A 21,230-nucleotide genomic window follows, 5' to 3' on the forward strand; every position below is an offset into this window, starting at 1 on the left:
GCCTAAGATATAAAATTGTTCAGTACTCTCATTCATACTCAATCACACCATAATCACATATAAAGCATACATCCTAAGGGGTAAAAAAGTGAACAATTTAGAGGCCCAACGTGGTAGGCTAGTCTTATAAGGCGTGAAAACACACAAATAGAAAATAGAACATGAATATTAATACAATCAAAAATATCCAATAATGGAAAGTAATGAATCTGTGTGAGGAACTATTCAGTTCAAGACGCCGACGCGCGTTTCGGTGTGACACCCCCTTTCCTGGGGTAACACCTTCTTCAGGGCTTGAAATTATTCAAATGCGGTTTCCATGGGACCTATCAGGTAATAGACACAAAATATGAACATAGTATACAAATTTTGAATTGTTACATTGAAGGATCTAACATTTTCAACACTTAGACATTTCAATCATCAAATTGGATGGGCACTGGTCTAGGCAATTGAGTGGTTGAGAACATGATACATTGTTTATATTAAAACGTTGCACACATCGAACAGATAAGTGGAAAAAATAAGAGATAGAACATATGGAGTGGGGTTTGTGAAAGAAACAATATGAAGACAGTTTATGACAGGAGCCCAAGAGTTGTTTAAGGGTTGCTGCTAACATTCCTATTTCTAAACGCCAACAGATGGCTCAGAGATAAGGTACAAATGCGTGCTCACCAATAAACATAGGGAAAATGTCCTCAGGTTCAGTAAGACAAGTTCAGAATTTCTTGTAGGGGACGTGAATAGCAATAGAATAGAGCTCGTCCTCTAAGGGAGTTAATGAATTTGAGAGCAAGTAAGGAAAGAGATTTTGGTTAAGTTATGGAGACTGAAATGAACGGATACTGAATAACATAAGCCACAAACATGGGATTGATCTACCTGGGGTTCAGTGAGTCACACAGTATCTTTAGTGGTTGCTAACAGACAAGTCAGTTGAAATTCTGAGTCTGGAAAGAGAAGTACAAACACTATCGTTGAGTTGTTCTAAAAAAGACTCCAGATAACGATCAACAAACTTAATTGTTGGGGTGACCTACCTACTTGATGAAAAAAGGAAAGAACTTGATTCCGCTGCTTGGCCCAAACGTGAGGGCGACTCCGAGGAAGTGGGGTAGGTGATGAGTGATATGGCAATTCCTCCAGATCTGGGAGTCAAGAAACACTCGGTGTTAGAAAGTAATAAAAAAGAAAAAACGAGAAAAACGTAGGTTTATGGGCACCTTTACTAGCACAGTTCCGCCGTTTTTAGCAATTCGCTCACCGTAGAGAAATATCCAGACTGGATAGTTAGAAAGGAAAAAAACACGTAGCTCAGATTGGATATGTGGATTAGGCAATAACGCGGGCTTGACGCGAACTCTAAAAATAATCAAAGACAAAAAGGTGTTGGCGTTAATTGAAAGCGCGGGGGATTTAAAAGGGTTCCAACTAGCCTAGTTGCACCAATTATTAAAGCCGCTTACCGTGAGGATGTGTCTTGGCAAAGTGAAACACCCGTCTAAGCTCACTCGAGCCGAGCAGATAATGGGAGGCGCTCCTTCCTCAAGAGGGTCTTTCTACACTGAAGAGGCCACGTAGCTCCGATAAGACGGCTGGGTTAGGCAATGATGTGTGTTTGCCGCGAGTTCTAAACATAAACAGAAAACAGATGCTGTTAGCGCTCACAGAGAGCGCAGGGAGTTTGGGAAAGCTTCACCTTGAAATATGACAACGATTTTTGAGGCTGCTTACCGTGGAAACGTTTCTTAGCTGGATAGAAATTCGTCTAAGCTCGCTCGGGCAGCACGGACTATTGAAAAATACTCCTCCCTCAATGAGGCTCTCTCCGAGGAAAGAGGAACGAACAGTTTGACGGCACTCAGCTGTTTAAATATCGTTAGGGGGAGTGCACAAACTACGTCAAAAAGCGGCATGTAAGAGGTGGCTAAGGATCACACCAGAAATATCGGACCGGATTTTTCAGGACTGGTAACAGGGGCTGGTCATTAAGAAGTGCACTAACTGCACTATTATTGCGCGGAGGCCCAGAGTGGAACGTGTTGAGTCGCACAATTTGTAGGAAAGAATTCAAAAGATCAAAATAAACATAGCTCAGGTGAGAAATATATAGGGACAATCCAAATAAGATTAGTAAGTGTCCTATAACGTTACAGGAATATGAGGTTAATGAATCAAAGTCCGCAACAGATTTAGCGTGGGAACTGCGATCAAGGTAGGACAAAATGATGGAGGTAGTCTTCAAAAGGCAGGTAACTCGCTGTATCAAGAGGATTATATAATTGCGTTTTCCCAAGGTAATTCCTCGTTTAATCCCTGTGTTTTGGAGTCCAGAAGAAAAATCCAAAAAACTTCTCGCTTCTTTCGAATGCGAGCGCTGTCGATGCCCTTTTGTGTTCTGACCTTCTCTAAGATGGTCCAACGCAGTTCTTTCTCTGTATGTTTGGACTCCATCCAGTGTTTAACCAATGGGGCTGCAAGGTTGTTGCGCCTGATGTTGGACTTATGTTCCCCTATGCGTGTTTTGCATTCTCTGCCAGTCTCTCCCACATAGGGGATGTCACAGGGGCATAAGATGACGTATATGCAGTTCGATGTTTTGCAGTTAGTCATCTCTTTAAGGTTGATTGTCCTACCATTGATTACGAAATTGTCACCAACAATGGCATTAGGACATGCCTGGCAGCTTCCACATTGATAGTGACCCACAATGGGGGTGCTGCCAGTTATGGATCTCTGTGTCGCAATGTTTCGTTCTGGCAGTTTAGCCCTTACCAACATGTTTTTAAGGTTTTTATTCCGTCGGAATGCGAAAAGAGGTTTCGGGATCCTAGTTGTCTGGTTGTCCAGATTGAGTAGATGCCATTGTGAGTTGACAATTTGACGTATTTTGTGGTTTATGGGGGAGTGTTTGATGACACAAACCAGTTTTTCCATCTCATTTTCTTTCTCTTTGGGGATGAACAGCGCATCCCTATTGTAATATCTCGCTCTCTTGAGAGCATCCCTAACAAGTCTGTTGGGGTACCCTCTTAGTATGAATTTCTGTTTCATAAGCTCTGAATGAAAGAGATAATCTTTGACCGAAGTGCAGTTTCTACGAAGTCGTAGAAACTGGCTGAATGGAATGCTTGATTTTTGGCTGTTGGGGTGAAAGCTCTTGAAGTGGAGCAGGGTATTCCTAGCGGTAGGTTTCGTGAAGAGTGATACCTGAAGTTGATGGTCTTCATGTTTGACATAAACATCCAGGAATTCTAGTTTCTCCACACTTCTTTGTGCTGTAAAACGGAGATTGGAGTCTGCTGAATTAATCCAAGAGATGAATTCATTAAGGGAACCTTGGTCACCGCTCCAGACAAAAAATATATCGTCGATGAAGCGTGACCAGTGACGGATGTTCTCGTAAAAGGGGGCCACCTCGTTATAGATGTTTCGATCTTCGAAGTGCCCCATGTATAGACAGGCGACACTGGGCGCACAGGCCGCCCCCATGCTTACTCCCTGAATTTGATGATAAAAATCACCGTCAAACTCAAAAAAGTTTTCTTCTAGAACAATTTCCAAGCATTGGATCAGAAATGTTTTGTTGTGTAGTGAGGTTTCTGATTCGATTTTGTCTTTAACTGTTCTCAGAGCATCTCCTTGTGGGATATTCGAGTATAAAGACTCGATATCCATGGTGACTAAAATTTCTCGTTCAGGATCGAACTGCAGACCCTCTATTTTGGAGATAAAGTGTCCTGTATCCTTGACATAGGATTGGAGCATGGTAACCAAAGGTTGCAGAAACCGATCAATATATTTTGAAAGTGGTTCTGTCGCCGATCCTATAGTGGATACAATGGGTCTCATTGGGGGGTCTTTTTGATTTTTATGAGTTTTAGGAACTCCATAAATAATCGGGATCCGGGTGTGAGTGGGGGTAAGATACTCTGCTTCTTTTTCGCATATTTCCCCCCTCTCTACGGCTGATATGACCACCTGAAGGATTCTACGTTTCAGTCTAGGTTCCGGATTGATGTTGATTTTTGAATAATGTCTAGGTGCCCCCGGGAGTGCATGCATTCTATCCTTATAGTCACAAGTGTCAAAAATTACTATGCCTCCCCCTTTATCGCATGGTTTCAATGTGATATCTTTGTTGTTTTTCATGATGGAGAGGGCATTATTTTCTTCCCTAGTGATATTGTTGGTGGGAAAGGGGACAAATGAGGTTATTTTTTCAATCTTGTTCAGGACAGCTTTCTCAAAAAGGTCTACTTCTTTGCCAATTTGATCAATAGTGGGGGTAAAGTTCGATGGTGGTTTAAGACCGGAACGATTCTCATTGTCATTATATGCCTCTCTGTTCTGGAAAAATTTCTTGAGTCTGATTTTACGGAAGAAAGCATGCATGTCTGTCATGAGTTCGAATTTGTTCATCTTAACTGAAGGAACAAAGGATTATTTATGGAGTTCCTAAAACTCATAAAAATCAAAAAGACCCCCCAATGAGACCCATTGTATCCACTATAGGATCGGCGACAGAACCACTTTCAAAATATATTGATCGGTTTCTGCAACCTTTGGTTACCATGCTCCAATCCTATGTCAAGGATACAGGACACTTTATCTCCAAAATAGAGGGTCTGCAGTTCGATCCTGAACGAGAAATTTTAGTCACCATGGATATCGAGTCTTTATACTCGAATATCCCACAAGGAGATGCTCTGAGAACAGTTAAAGACAAAATCGAATCAGAAACCTCACTACACAACAAAACATTTCTGATCCAATGCTTGGAAATTGTTCTAGAAGAAAACTTTTTTGAGTTTGACGGTGATTTTTATCATCAAATTCAGGGAGTAAGCATGGGGGCGGCCTGTGCGCCCAGTGTCGCCTGTCTATACATGGGGCACTTCGAAGATCGAAACATCTATAACGAGGTGGCCCCCTTTTACGAGAACATCCGTCACTGGTCACGCTTCATCGACGATATATTTTTTGTCTGGAGCGGTGACCAAGGTTCCCTTAATGAATTCATCTCTTGGATTAATTCAGCAGACTCCAATCTCCGTTTTACAGCACAAAGAAGTGTGGAGAAACTAGAATTCCTGGATGTTTATGTCAAACATGAAGACCATCAACTTCAGGTATCACTCTTCACGAAACCTACCGCTAGGAATACCCTGCTCCACTTCAAGAGCTTTCACCCCAACAGCCAAAAATCAAGCATTCCATTCAGCCAGTTTCTACGACTTCGTAGAAACTGCACTTCGGTCAAAGATTATCTCTTTCATTCAGAGCTTATGAAACAGAAATTCATACTAAGAGGGTACCCCAACAGACTTGTTAGGGATGCTCTCAAGAGAGCGAGATATTACAATAGGGATGCGCTGTTCATCCCCAAAGAGAAAGAAAATGAGATGGAAAAACTGGTTTGTGTCATCAAACACTCCCCCATAAACCACAAAATACGTCAAATTGTCAACTCACAATGGCATCTACTCAATCTGGACAACCAGACAACTAGGATCCCGAAACCTCTTTTCGCATTCCGACGGAATAAAAACCTTAAAAACATGTTGGTAAGGGCTAAACTGCCAGAACGAAACATTGCGACACAGAGATCCATAACTGGCAGCACCCCCATTGTGGGTCACTATCAATGTGGAAGCTGCCAGGCATGTCCTAATGCCATTGTTGGTGACAATTTCGTAATCAATGGTAGGACAATCAACCTTAAAGAGATGACTAACTGCAAAACATCGAACTGCATATACGTCATCTTATGCCCCTGTGACATCCCCTATGTGGGAGAGACTGGCAGAGAATGCAAAACACGCATAGGGGAACATAAGTCCAACATCAGGCGCAACAACCTTGCAGCCCCATTGGTTAAACACTGGATGGAGTCCAAACATACAGAGAAAGAACTGCGTTGGACCATCTTAGAGAAGGTCAGAACACAAAAGGGCATCGACAGCGCTCGCATTCGAAAGAAGCGAGAAGTTTTTTGGATTTTTCTTCTGGACTCCAAAACACAGGGATTAAACGAGGAATTACCTTGGGAAAACGCAATTATATAATCCTCTTGATACAGCGAGTTACCTGCCTTTTGAAGACTACCTCCATCATTTTGTCCTACCTTGATCGCAGTTCCCACGCTAAATCTGTTTCGGACTTTGATTCATTAACCTCATATTCCTGTAACGTTATAGGACACTTACTAATCTTATTTGGATTGTCCCTATATATTTCTCACCTGAGCTATGTTTATTTTGATCTTTTGAATTCTTTCCTACAAATTGTGCGACTCAACACGTTCCACTCTGGGCCTCCGCGCAATAATAGTGCAGTTAGTGCACTTCTTAATGACCAGCCCCTGTTACCAGTCCTGAAAAATCCGGTCCGATATTTCTGGTGTGATCCTTAGCCACCTCTTACATGCCGCTTTTTGACGTAGTTTGTGCACTCCCCCTAACGATATTTAAACAGCTGAGTGCCGTCAAACTGTTCGTTCCTCTTTCCTCGGAGAGAGCCTCATTGAGGGAGGAGTATTTTTCAATAGTCCGTGCTGCCCGAGCGAGCTTAGACGAATTTCTATCCAGCTAAGAAACGTTTCCACGGTAAGCAGCCTCAAAAATCGTTGTCATATTTCAAGGTGAAGCTTTCCCAAACTCCCTGCGCTCTCTATGAGCGCTAACAGCATCTGTTTTCTGTTTATGTTTAGAACTCGCGGCAAACACACATCATTGCCTAACCCAGCCGTCTTATCGGAGCTACGTGGCCTCTTCAGTGTAGAAAGACCCTCTTGAGGAAGGAGCGCCTCCCATTATCTGCTCGGCTCGAGTGAGCTTAGACGGGTGTTTCACTTTGCCAAGACACATCCTCACGGTAAGCGGCTTTAATAATTGGTGCAACTAGGCTAGTTGGAACCCTTTTAAATCCCCCGCGCTTTCAATTAACGCCAAAACACCTTTTTGTCTTTGATTATTTTTAGAGTTCGCGTCAAGCCCGCGTTATTGCCTAATCCACATATCCAATCCGAGCTACGTGGTTTTTTCCTTTCTAACTATCCAGTCTGGAAATTTCTCTACGGTGAGCGAATTGCTAAAAACGGCGGAACTGTGCTAGTAAAGGTGCCCATAAACCTACGTTTTTCTCGTTTTTTCTTTTTTATTACTTTCTAACACCGAGTGTTTCTTGACTCCCAGATCTGGAGGAATTGCCATATCACTCATCACCTACCCCACTTCCTCGGAGTCGCCCTCACGTTTGGGCCAAGCAGCGGAATCAAGTTCTTTCCTTTTTTCATCAAGTAGGTAGCTCACCCCAACAATTAAGTTTGTTGATCGTTATCTGGAGTCTTTTTTAGAACAACTCAACGATAGTGTTTGTACTTCTCTTTCCAGACTCAGAATTTCAACTGACTTGTCTGTTAGCAACCACTAAAGATACTGTGTGACTCACTGAACCCCAGGTAGATCAATCCCATGTTTGTGGCTTATGTTATTCAGTATCCGTTCATTTCAGTCTCCATAACTTAACCAAAATCTCTTTCCTTACTTGCTCTCAGATTCATTAACTCCCTTAGAGGACGAGCTCTATTCTATTGCTATTCACGTCCCCTGCAAGAAATTCTGAACTTGTCTTACTGAACCTGAGGACATTTTCCCTATGTTTATTGGTGAGCACGCATTTGTACCTTATCTCTGAGCCATCTGTTGGCGTTTAGAAATAGGAATGTTAGCAGCAACCCTTAAACAACTCTTGGGCTCCTGTCATAAACTGTCTTCATATTGTTTCTTTCACAAACCCCACTCCATATGTTCTATCTCTTATTTTTTCCACTTATCTGTTCGATGTGTGCAACGTTTTAATATAAACAATGTATCATGTTCTCAACCACTCAATTGCCTAGACCAGTGCCCATCCAATTTGATGATTGAAATGTCTAAGTGTTGAAAATGTTAGATCCTTCAATGTAACAATTCAAAATTTGTATACTATGTTCATATTTTGTGTCTATTACCTGATAGGTCCCATGGAAACCGCATTTGAATAATTTCAAGCCCTGAAGAAGGTGTTACCCCAGGAAAGGGGGTGTCACACCGAAACGCGCGTCGGCGTCTTGAACTGAATAGTTCCTCACACAGATTCATTACTTTCCATTATTGGATATTTTTGATTGTATTAATATTCATGTTCTATTTTCTATTTGTGTGTTTTCACGCCTTATAAGACTAGCCTACCACGTTGGGCCTCTAAATTGTTCACTTTTTTACCCCTTAGGATGTATGCTTTATATGTGATTATGGTGTGATTGAGTATGAATGAGAGTACTGAACAATTTTATATCTTAGGCTTTCCATGGGCACTATTGTTTTGTAGGACCATTTTGGCCTTTGTTCGTTAAATTGTCTTTGCAATACTAATTTGCACACTTATTAAATAAGTTTCTTTCAATTAATTCAGAAATCAAAACAAAATAAAAAAAGATAAACATCGTTAATTGTTTTTCATCTTGATTTATGCATGGTCTAGATAGAGTGGTTCTTCTCTTTTCAAAAATTGACTTATATGCAACATTTAAAAGATTATAGGTATAGCAGATCGTTTTGTATTTATTTCTAAACTGAAAATTGGTCTGAGGTGCACCAAACTGGTCCAACCAAGATATCGTGTCCACCATGTTCCAAGATAGCGCAGGGTCTGATGCCTTTGCCCTCCTGAAGTTAATGTCATACAGTTTCCAACCCCACCCCCCCATATTTATCATGCGCCATGGTAATGCGGTTCTGGTAACATGCCATCTCAGCCTGAATGTTTGGGAAACGCTCTGCCATTGCTGCCATAAATACTGAGAAACCCCTGAGAAGCAAGGCTGACAGTAACTGTGCCTCTTTTACTGCCAGCCTTCCTTCTCATAAGCAAGGAATATAAGTACAAAGTGCGTGTTTACGCACCGCTTGCAGGTTTTCAAAACACATAAATAAAAGCCATTGTCATTTACAATGTCAATAGCTCAAACTCTCGCAAATGCGAGACCTATTGCATTGCAAATGCTTGTTATTTACCTCATCTGGCTGCTGAACTGGAGGGAAGTTGCCTTCAAGCCAGGCTAGGCGACTCCGACTCCTCTGTTTTTTTAAGTAAACAAATCATCCTTCACAGGCCCAAATCCCAGATGCAGTCTATGCATTGCAATGTATTTTCTTTATATAAACTTTGACCCTTCATACTACTATACTGTTTGTGGCATGGACCTCCCTCTTTGAACAACCCTATCTGTAAATCGAAGTTAGTTTTCTGTTCATAAGCCTCCATTACATCACTAAATGAAGGGTGGCATTGTCGATTTTTTTTTATTCAGCTCTGAGATCCTGTGTGGTCTTGTGGTGCGAATAGACCAGTTCATTGTTAACAAGCAATAAAACATCAAAGTAACCAGGTTCATTGTACACCTCACCCAAGCCCTCTGCCCCCTTTGTCCCTCCGCTGATGACAAACACCCAGGGGGTCTACTAAAAGACATTACCCAATACTACGCACAGCACACACATGGCACAAACCTGGTATGCCGTGCGCAAGCAACACCTCGTCCTTTGATCCCCACTGACTGTCATCAACAGCACGTGTCTAGCTGGCCTCAGTGGCCTGGCACTGACAGTAATTCATGTGTGTCTCTGAACAGACACATGCTGCTGGGCCCAGAATGAAAATGGCTTCTAGGATTAAATCATGTGGCGGGAAGTTGACTTCTCAAGTCGAGTCTGCGCAGTATCATACCGTTCCGACTGCTGCCTTTACCACACCCTTTTCCAACTCGTCACAGGGTGGGTCGTGTGACGAGTTGGGAAAGGTTGGGTGCAAATGCTCTCTTCACTTTCTGATTGAAGTGGAGGTTTAGCGCTACAGGGCTTGTGTCTCCAACGCCCGGGGCTAAGTTTACCTCCACGTCATCAAGGAGTGGAGACTGGCCTTTGATGCAAGGTCTTTGCCGAGCTGATGGCCTCACATGCCTCAGGGCTGAGAGATTGTCAGCCCGGCAAATACTCTGTACTTGTAGGGCCGCCTAGGTTAGCAATGTAATTTTAGAGAAAGCACTGTAACGGAAGTGGCAGTCTGGTATACAGTGCAGAAGATAAGGCCCCCCATTCAAGTAAGTACTTTGTATGTGTGCATATATGTATTTTTATAAAACAAAAACCACAGATTTAGCATTGCATTTTGCTTTCCTTTCTTTGGTGAAAGTAAAGGGGGCGGAACCCTGACGCCCTAGCACAGAAACCGCCACTGCATGTGGGCATATTTTGCAACATGCGTCAATTTCTTAATGCTTCAGGTGGAGCACACAGTTAAGGAAATCCTACGGCCCCAAAGGAGTTGTGTACACTACCTAAAATTTTTACTTTCTTTTTAAAGATATCTTTTTATTGCATAAAAAGCCGAGAAAAACGTGGCGACAATCAGCAGCTCGCTGTGCAATGGCAAAGTATAAGCATTTTGTGGTGAAATCCCATCCGAGTCTCAAACAAGTTAGTGACAAAGTCTAGGTGTCTTTGGCCCGATCGCTGTCTGCGGCAGCTATGGGAGCACATAAATCTCCCCGATATGCGTTCCATTTCCCCCATATATTTTTCCACTTGTTGATGTAACACGTCCGTCAGGTCACCGCTATAATTCTTACTCAATCCAGCACAGTGCTCAAACGTGCAAGGGTGCCAATATCTCTCACCCGAGATCAACATATAATGGAATGCTCGGAGTTCCTATTGGCGCCTATTGAGGTCCTTTATGAGAAAGGGTCTTGCATGTGGTCTGTGCCATCAAGTTAACAAAACCCCAGAGCTTTTTCCAATACAGGGCTGCAAATTGTGCTTGGGTCTTGTACACTGTAGTGTCGCGCCTGTGATGCAACAGTTGCATCGTGGGACTCGTGTTTAGAGTCCCAACCATAGGGGTGGCAAATTTGTCCCCTGTGAATTTCTGTAGTAGTGGTTGGTTCCGCACCACATCGTGCCTTGTTAATAAATAAATACAACCCCAGACAGGTGGGAGGCCATTCAACGGACCAAGGCCGGGGGCTATGCATCTAAGTATTCAGTGTCGGTGTAATTATTGCTGCGATGTCTGGCCCCCGCACTCGCTCCATGCCTACTTGTTGGTGTGTCCCCAGAGGTCACGTCGTAATTCCCAACATAACATTGGCAACGAATTGGTGTTGTGCCATTCTCAGGCCTGTGTGGTGGATGCGTGTTAGATCTAGCACCACATGTTGCTTGTGCTACGTGCGCAGAGAGGCTCCAAGTCACTCGGCGTGTGCAGCGCTGTTGTTGGAGGATGCCCGTTTGAAAAACCATGGGGGCAGAGCCTCCTGCTCTGGGCTGGCCATCTTGGCCGAACGGTGCTCCCCGCATGAGTGACTGCTGGGCAGAGGGATCGTGAGGACTGCATTGTTCAAAGTCATCTGTTGGCACCTCAGACGATTAAAGTGCGGCTGCCCGCGCCCCACGCAGGGGGCCACTCTAAAAGGGCGGCCCTTTAGTGCCATTTGGGCACTAACCCACCCCCTCTAATGCCGGGACTCAGGGAGGAGTCCCCCTTGCCTTAGGCGCGCTAGGCGAGCATCACTTCCGGCGCACCGAGCATGTGGGGAGGGTATTTATGCCTCCCCAGCCATCCTTGCGTCCTCTGTTGCACCGGGCATGCCGTCAGGTCATTGATCATCGCCGTCGTTGGTTGTGTAAGTGCTGGCAGTCAGGGACCCCTTCAAGTAGCGAGGTGAGTCGGCCCCCTCCACCCCCCTCCCTGTTCCGCCAATTCACTGCCACCAGCCCGTAGTAATCCGTCCTCCCCCTTCACCCTCGTGGTGTACGCTGCCTGGCCCTGCTGGAGGACCACTGGTTTATTGTGCATGCGGCAGGGGGAACAATGTGGGGACTGGCTGAGGGCTGGAGAGAGGGTGGTCTTGTCCCGGGCCTTCAATTAATTCTGCCCGGCGTGATCGGCGGTGACCTGCGGGTCGCAGATCAATGCTTTCCCGAACCTACTTGGGAGGGAGGGGTGGAGGGGGGAAGCAGGCCACTGACAAAATTATTGTGTGTAAAAGGCCGCTTTATTGGAAACAGGTGCACATTACAAATTAAAATCCTTGGCCGAAACGCCTTCCAAAACTAGGCCTCACTAAATATAACATGCCTAGCCCCGCCCCCCGCCCCCTCCCCTAAATACCTTCGAGCCCGCCCCCGCCCGTACATTACAACATTACAACAATATAAAACATTATAAAACATTATAAAACATTACACTCCTGTATAACCCCCCAACAATCTCTAAATCCAAACCTTCTGTTAACCAAAACTCCCCTGCCTGCCCCTTTTCAGCTATCGGCCCCCAAACTGTGTAACCGAACTAAACTTACCAAACTAACCTTTCCCTGTCAATAACCCAACTCAACCACAATAACTCCACCAACCTCCGGTAAAACTGACCATAATTCACCATAACCCCCGCACAGCACCTGCTCCAAACGACAAAGTACAAACATAGCAAAACCCCTTGCACACCTGTCCCCAAAAAACGCCTGAAAAAATACGCAAAAAGGGAAAAAACTGAAAAACTTACACTAAAAACCAGCCCCGAAACGAAAAAAGGGGGGGGCAAAAACCAAACGTGTTTTTTGAGGGGGGGTAAGGTTGGGAACAAAAAACACGCCACTAGCCTAGCTCCCGGCCACCAGGTCACCAAACCTAAAATGGTGGCCGGGAGCGGGCGCCCAAGGTATTTATACCTGCGCAACATTTAGTTACTTTTGGGCTATACTTGGGCTGCATTTGGGCTACATTTTCCCTACTGGCAAGCCCAAATTCAAAAACGGCCGCGCAGGGCCAGCAAACCCCTCCCTCCACACACCCCCTCCCAAACTGCCCGGGGTGGGGACTCCCTGCGGTCGCCTTCCCCCCCCAAGCCCCCCTTGGGAGGGAGGGGTGGAGGGGGGAAGCAGGCCACTGACAAAATTATTGTGTGTAAAAGGCCGCTTTATTGGAAACAGGTGCACATTACAAATTAAAATCCTTGGCCGAAACGCCTTCCAAAACTAGGCCTCACTAAATATAACATGCCTAGCCCCGCCCCCCGCCCCCTCCCCTAAATACCTTCGAGCCCGCCCCCGCCCGTACATTACAACATTACAACAATATAAAACATTATAAAACATTATAAAACATTACACTCCTGTATAACCCCCCAACAATCTCTAAATCCAAACCTTCTGTTAACCAAAACTCCCCTGCCTGCCCCTTTTCAGCTATCGGCCCCCAAACTGTGTAACCGAACTAAACTTACCAAACTAACCTTTCCCTGTCAATAACCCAACTCAACCACAATAACTCCACCAACCTCCGGTAAAACTGACCAGAATTCACCATAACCCCCGCCACCCAGAAAGAGGGGGGCGGTGCAACTACCCTCCCCTCTTTCTGCCCCCCAACAAAAAGGGGCTTTAAACACGACACGCCTGATTCTGCCCACTCAAGCACCGAGACAAGACCTCCCTGAGCTCCAACAAGTAAAGATCCATGCCCAACCTCGACAAATGGACCCCATCTCCCCGAAAAAACTCTACCGCCTCAAAGCGGATATCTTTGTGGGTAACTCTCCCAAAGCCCAAATCCCGACAAAACCTGGAGATCTCCAAATTCACTTTCCTCCGTGACCTATCAATCGCCCTGGGCTTCAAAGCCCCTCTCCACACCCTCCGCGGGACCAATTCTGTCCAGAGGACATGACAACCAGACCAATGCTCCTTCAACAACGCCAAGTCTCTTTTCATGGCTCGCAACAATACCACCCCTTTCACACTACAAAGATCATTCTCCCCCAAGTGAATTAAAAGAATATCCGGGCATTGTCCCTGCACCATGGCTTTATTCAGACAGGGGATCAGCTCCCTCCAAAGCATACCCCCCTTCCCCTTCCATACCAATCGAAAAAGGCTGCTATTGAAACCCAAACTCCCCCCAAAATAACTTTTGCACGCCTGCACGTGCGCCCACTTGACGAAGGAATGCCCCACAATCCACACCGTCAATTCCCTCGTGTGTGGTCCGGCCACCGAACCTGAAATGAAAAACAAATATGAGACTCAAACCAAAGCAGTGGACGCAGGCGCCGAAGGAGGATTTACCCTTACATATTTGTGAAAGCAGGAAGATGACCAACGCCCCAAGCGCATTATATCGCCTTGTGACCAACCCCGGTTATGCGCCTCAGTCGCTGCCCCAATCCTGAAAGAATGTGTCCCAAGCTGAGCTCCATCCAATCCCAACTGCTGTAACCCTTTACGCAGGACCATACGCAGCTGATAGTCAGAGACGCGCGCCCCATCTATGTGTTGAAAAACTAACTCGCCCCCATCCCCCCCTGAGAGCGTCTTCCGTTGCCTCGCCAAGCGCAGCGGACATGTGCAACTAGGGGATCCTGCTTCCAACCAAACCCCTTTACCAACCCCCTTCTGATCTGTTTTGGAACTGGACAACCAAACGTGTACACCTGTGTCCGATAGGAAAACATCCTGCCAACAAATACCCCGCTTCACCTTGGTCCCCAGAAGCTCCGAAACCCGGAAAGCTCCAAAAAACATGAAAACCATAAGGGTAGAAAACAATAAAACTTCAAAATCATCTGTGCAAACTGCGGGCAACACAGCCAGCAAACGAGCCAGCGTCTGCCAGGAAATCGGCAAACGGGACACCCCAGTACCACCCCGTTCTCTCGCCCAACCCTCAAGCATCCTGCGTCCTATTTCCCCGGCAGACGGGGCATAACCCCAAAAAAGCTTACCCATGAAGGCAACCCCTGCCAGTTTCCCCGCAATAGTGACTCGTGACAGACCCTTCTCAATGAGGTCAAGGATAAAATGAACCACATCCTCTGAACTGCGCCCCGGCTCTTCCCTCCTACAAGCTCCTGAGGCCAAAAATTCCTTCCATGCCAATGTATACGCCGTACGCGTGGAAACCGACAAGGAACCTACCACCAGTTGAAACACCCTGCGTTGCCGACCGACCAGAGGTGCTCCGGCATCGGGGTCGGTGTCCTGTCCGCCTCTTTGGCCAGCCCATGGAATCTCCCCCACTGTGAACGAGACAAAGCATCCGCAATGTCATTGTCCACGCCCGGCACGTGCAAAGCCCTGAATGAAATGTCATAGCGCAAACAGCCCAGCACAAACACCCTCAGTAATTTCAAAATCTGCTCATCCCTGGCCGATTGTCTATTGACTATTTGCACCACCGCCATGTTGTCCACACGGAAAAGCACCCTCTTGTGTTCCAGCTCTTTGCCCCAAATGGTCAAAGCCACCAAAAGTGGGAAAAGTTCCAAAAAGGCAATGCTCCGCCCACCATTCTTCCACTCCTGAGGCCACTGCTCTGCACACCAATGCCCCTGCCAGTAAATGCCAAAACCCTCACTGCCCGCTGCATCTGAAAACAGCTGCACATCCCACTGTACATCCTCGTCCCTGGCCAAAGGCACCCCGTTAAATGAGTGCAAGAAAAAGGACCACATCCGCAGGTCCTCCTTCACCCCTGCCGACAAGCGCACATGATGATGAGGCAGGTGCCGGCCTGCTAAAGCCCGGGCCAGGCACCGACAGAAAGTCCGCCCCGCCCGAACCACCCTACAAGCAAAGTTCAGATGGCCTAGCAACACCTGTATTTCCTTCACCGTCACCTTCGGTCGTGCCAACATCTCGTCCAGCAAAACCAACATTTTGGATTTCTTATCCGCGGGCAACCGAGCCTGCATCGCAACTGAGTCAAGTTCAATGCCCAGGAATGAAATGACAGTATCCGGCCCCATTGTTTTCTCCGGAGCCAAAGGCACCCCCAACTCCTCCATAAGCTCCTGAAACTACTCCAGCGCACGCCGGCACTCCGAAGAGCCCGGAGAGCCCACAAAAAAGAAATCATCCAAATAATGTGTGACCCAGCTGTGACCAGTGCGATGCGTGAAAAACCACTGCAAAAAAGTGCTGAAAAGCTCAAAAAGAGCACATGACACCGAGCAACCCATAGGTAGCGCCTTATCCACATACCATTCACCCTCAAATTGTATGCCCAACAAAGGCCAGTCGTCCGGATGAACCGGGAGCAGCCGGAAAGCCGACTTAATATCGCACTTTGCCATCCCTGCAGCTGCGCCCGCGGCCACAACCAGTGACATGGCGACGTCAACTGAGGAGTATGACACCGAAGCAGCGTCTTCATCGATAAAATCATTGACCGACGACCCTTCAGGCCATGACAAATGCTGAATCAGCCGAAACTGCCCTTCCTCTTTCTTGGGCACCACACCAATAGGGAAAATGATTAAATTAGGAACTGGCCACTCTCCAAACGGGCCTGCCATCCTCCCCTCATGCACTTCTTTACGCACTTTTTCCCTCACCACCAGCATGTGCTCTGATGCGGATTTCAAATTATCCGCCCACCGACGCTGCCGGGGCCCGTGGTACCCCAAATGAAAACCCCACCTGAAACCATCCAAAAGAGTCTGCTTTGCCACCAAGTCCTCGTAGCCATCCAAGGCATCCTGTAGCCGAGCCAATTTAATTGGTGTAGGAGCCCTTTGGCCCAGAACCCTGTGCGCCCCTACCCCCTCGCCCACCCTGTGACTGCTGCGCACTGCCAGACATCCCTGCACCTGCTTGCTGCCCTCCTGATGGCCTAACTTCCCAGCAGTTGACGAGAGGGTGCCGCTTGCCGCACTTAGAACACTCGTGTTTGTATTTACAATACTCCCGAGTGCACAGGCCCTTGTTGAAATCCCAACAAGCCCCGACCCCAGTCTGTGATGCGGCTGAGCCTCCCACCCCACCCCGGGTGGGCTTTCCCTGAAAGGGCCGGTAAACTAGCGGCAGACCACTAGCTGTAAAAATCGTCTTACCCCCTGGCGCGGCCCCCATGGTATGTTGCCACAGGTCATTATCCAACTCGCCCCATTTAGCTTCAGCATCCCAAGCCATACGGGCTCGAAATTCCTCGTCATACTGAGCCCAAGCATAACCAGTACCAGTGATTTGAGCCTTTCGGATAACGTCCATATACTTAAATATAGCTACGCAGCGCTCGGGAAACTTTTCACAGTAAAAACTAGCATAAATTAAGAACGCCGCCGTCCAATTCTCGATCGTCAGTGGCACCTTAGGGCGCTTGGCCAACTCGTATTCCTCCTCTTTAGAACCCTCCTTAGACCTCACCTCCCTGTGTAACAGCTTCAGAATCTCTACATATTCACCTTTCCAAATACGCTCTTTTGTCGCCAGCATTAAATGCGCACCCAGAGGCTTAGTCACCCCCATATACGGGAGCTTCTTGATCTTCAATTCCTTGCTCTGCGGCTTTTCCTTACCATCGCCTGCCTCCGCCTTAGACCCACTCTCTACCTTGGCCCCCGACAATGCTCCCTCTGTCCCCGTGCCAACCCCCGTGTCCTTCACATACTTGCCTCTATATAATCTCCCCTCCGACAGACCCCCACCCCCATCCTCCCCAGACCCCACAGACACCATAATAGGTTTGGCCTGTGTTTTTGCGCTCTCACCTGGCTCTAAAGAGGGTGAGCGGACCGACTCCGACCGCCTCACCACCCGTGCAGCAGAATCCCTTGGAGGATGCGCCCTCGCTGACGGGCCGTGCTCTCCTGTAGGTTTCACTACCAAGGACTGTGCAGTGGGTGCCACACCTGGAACCTGTAACAGACTATGAGAAACATGAGAAGTTCCCCCCCCTTCGCAGCCCCGAATCTCCCCTTCCTCGGGGCTGTCTTCATCATAATCAAGTAGTATTGGCTCGTCCACCAACAAATCCTCTTGAGCAAAATCCACCACACGGGCCTTACCAGACCCTGAATGACCACCACCGGCCTCCGCGGCCCTAAAACCTTCCTGCGGGGGAGCCGACTGTACACGCCGGTCGCCCCCTCTACCTCGCCTAACACAACAATCCATCCTGTCAGAAAAATCCATCCACCTTGACCGGCGTGACGTTGGGGCCAGCGAGGCCGCGCCGGACCTTCGTGAGCTGGCCGCGACGGGATCCCCCGCCGGTACAGAATGTGCCTCGCAAGGCCTCATCCTCCCTTCTCCTCGGCGATAATGGGCCGCACCTCGCCCTACCGAGTCCGCTGCTCTGCTACTTGACCTATCCTGTAAAGAAAAAGTTTGGACTGGTGTGCCAGGAGCAAGAAAACTACTAGCTGCCCGCGACTCCATACCACTCAAAAAACCCGAACTTGACAAACCACTAACCGACGCACTCACTCGTCCCACTCCCACACGCTGCGGCGCCACCATCTCCTCCTCATCCCCACTCCATTCCAGCCTAGCGTGACCCAAAGCCGACGCCGCAACTTCGCCATATCCTTTCCCCATAGACAGCGACCTACCCGGCCTCGAACGGGCACGACTGCTCGCCCCATACACCGCCCTCGTCCTGTCACCGCCCACCGTTACCTGCCCCCGGGCACCTGACCACCCCACTGCTCCCTCCCCACCCAGGCCCCGGACACCTTCTGCCCAGGAGGGAAAAATGTCCAGGCCCTCGCCCCCAACACCCCCCCAATGGCCTCCCCGTCCCCCACAAACCAACCTTCTTCCCCAAACTCCTCTTCCCCAGCCCCCCCCACAATCTCCTCATCTACGGCATGCCAGCCCACCCCTCCCTGGGCCTGTAGCTGCTCCGAACTCCCCTGCTCCAAAAACCCTTGCTCCCCCTGCCTCCTCGATTCCTGCGCCGAACACCACCCCTCCACCTGCGCCCATTCCCCTTCACCCAGCGAGCTCGCCCCCACCGAAAAACCCGCGCCCCCGCTGAAGAAACAGCTGAAAACAACAAGGGGCTATCAGGCTCTGACCCTCCACTCGCCTGTCGCCCAATCCCCAACCTGCACAACTCAGGCGACTTCACCAATTCCAGCCCACCTGACGCTAGATTCCCTGAAGACCTCGCCCCTGCCTCATAACCCCTAGCACTCCTAGCGACATCATAGCCCTTTCCCCCTTCACCCCCAGCGCGCTCCGCCTCCTGGAAATCTCTCCGCTCCTCAACCGGGACAGAGAACACACCCGCCGCCCCATCTGTACTCCGCGCGTGTCCCCCCTCCGTCGCGCTCAAAAATTCACCCGTCGGCAAAGACGATGAACGTCTTTTCGTCCCGCGCCCGCCTCCGCGCTTAACACCCACCGCGGGGGAGGGATAAACCTTCACCGGTACCACAGATAATCCCGCCCCAACCGCAGACACAACCCCCACCCCCCCCGCCGCACCCGACACACATGGCGGAGCGAAACGAGCGAGGGGCGCCTTTTTTAAACGCGGGCGGCCCCGCTCACTCACCGGCATTTGTTTAACCCGCTTCGGCGATGTGCACGCAGCCACCGCAGCCGCCACTCCGGCCGAGGCCTGACGCGTAGGGCGCGACGGCCCCGCCACCTCACCCACGACCAAATCCATGCGGCCTGCTTCGGACAACAGCCTGAGGGCCTCCAGAACCCGGTAATCTTGGGACGCCATTTAACAGCACTCCACACTAAATATGAACCGCTGCCACCACCAACAGTACGCTATAGAACCAAACAAAAAACACGCCACTAGCCTAGCTCCCGGCCACCAGGTCACCAAACCTAAAATGGTGGCCGGGAGCGGGCGCCCAAGGTATTTATACCTGCGCAACATTTAGTTACTTTTGGGCTATACTTGGGCTGCATTTGGGCTACATTTTCCCTACTGGCAAGCCCAAATTCAAAAACGGCCGCGCAGGGCCAGCAAACCCCTCCCTCCACACACCCCCTCCCAAACTGCCCGGGGGTGGGGACTCCCTGCGGTCGCCTTCCCCCCCCAAGCCCCCCTTCTCCCACTTGCTAAGAACTTCGAGGCAAGAGGGTTCTCTTGCCTGGTCGGGTAAGGGGGTCTGTGTACTATGTGGGGTGCATGGTCGGGAAGTCGGTTGCTGTGCAAGCCCCACGGGGCGCTATGGTTACGAGGCAGCGTGGTGCACTGGAGTGCGACTGTGTGAGCATGTGTGACGGTCTTAGGCCTGGCTTTGGCTAGTGTTTCTGCCATAAGGGGGTGTTTGATACACGTGGCCGCCGACCGGGCAGCACTAAGATGGTATGAACTCTGCACATGGGTGGTTAAGCATGATGGGCCTACGCATATGCTTAAATGCTTGTGAGTGGGCACGGGGTCGAGGGTATCACTCTGGCACATTGTTATGAAGGTATGATTACGGTAGAGTGTTACGAGGCGCGATGTGCTGTACTCGTTTTACAGGCCAAATAATTGTTCACATATGAAGCATGATTTGTTGTATTTCTTTTACATGCTACCTACTTGGTTACAAGCTTTCGAATTTTACCTGGTGTCAATTGTATGACTAGGGCATATTGTTATGAGGCGCGATGTGCTGTACTCATTTTACAGGCAACGTAATTGTCCACATATAAAGCAGGATGTGTTATAATTCTCTTGCAGCCTAAGTACATGTTTACAAGCTTCAGATTTTTTACAATGGTCAATTGTATGACTATGGCATATTGTTTAGAGGCGCGATGTGCTGTACTCGTTTACAGCTACGTAAATGTCACATGTGCGTGCAAATTTTCACAATGTCTCTTGTTATTTCATGCACGATGGTGGCTGGGTAAGGGCTATGTCTTGGCTGCGTACTTCGATTGTTCCCGCAGGGCTTCCAGAATTGCTCAGCGGAACAGACAATAAACGGAGTGCTAGCGAGAATGACCCCTGGCCGAGGAAGGTAAGAAGGCTCGAGATAGTAATGAGCGCGCTATTCTGTGTGCCAGAAGGTTATTGTGATAAGGGCTATCGGCAGGCAAAGGGTCACATTCTGGGCGGAGGCAAGGACGATTTGCCCGCATGTGTTCCGCTGCTGTGAGGTCTCCCGGAGCACGGGCTGGTACCTAGTTCGGAATTCGGCATCCTTGATGGGTGAGCAACAGAGCCCCCAATGCGTGGGGTGGCATGAGCATGCAGTGTCTTCAGGGGCAATGGTCGCGGTTCAAGGGTCGTGCGGACTTGGAGCAGGACAGCTGGCTGTGGCGCCTTGATGCCGGTTGGGTAGATGTGGAGCCCAGGGTGCAAATTAAAGGGCTGTTTTAATTTTGTTGTGTTGCAGGGACACAGTAGCACGATGGTGGACGGTGTCCGTGGCAACTCTAA

The 21,230-nt window shown here is 48.4% G+C and overlaps 1 protein-coding gene across 1 annotated transcript; it reads right to left on the bottom strand.

Moving 5' to 3' along the window:
- Positions 1 to 6,126: 6,126 nt before the first annotated feature.
- Positions 6,127 to 19,565, bottom strand: LOC146855415 (uncharacterized). The gene is made up of 3 exons (XM_085651135.1): positions 19,389 to 19,565; positions 16,724 to 17,539; positions 6,127 to 6,189 (listed from the first exon to the last, which is right to left on the bottom strand). The coding sequence occupies exons 1-3, from the start codon at positions 19,563 to 19,565 to the stop codon at positions 6,127 to 6,129; spliced, it is 1,056 nt and encodes a 351-aa protein (XP_085507261.1).
- Between the last annotated feature and the right edge of the window lie 1,665 nt (positions 19,566 to 21,230).

The sequence above is a fragment of the Triturus cristatus genome, chromosome 4_1 (genome assembly GCF_964204655.1).
Source record: "Triturus cristatus chromosome 4_1, aTriCri1.1, whole genome shotgun sequence".
NCBI classification, from domain to species: Eukaryota; Metazoa; Chordata; class Amphibia; order Caudata; family Salamandridae; genus Triturus; species Triturus cristatus.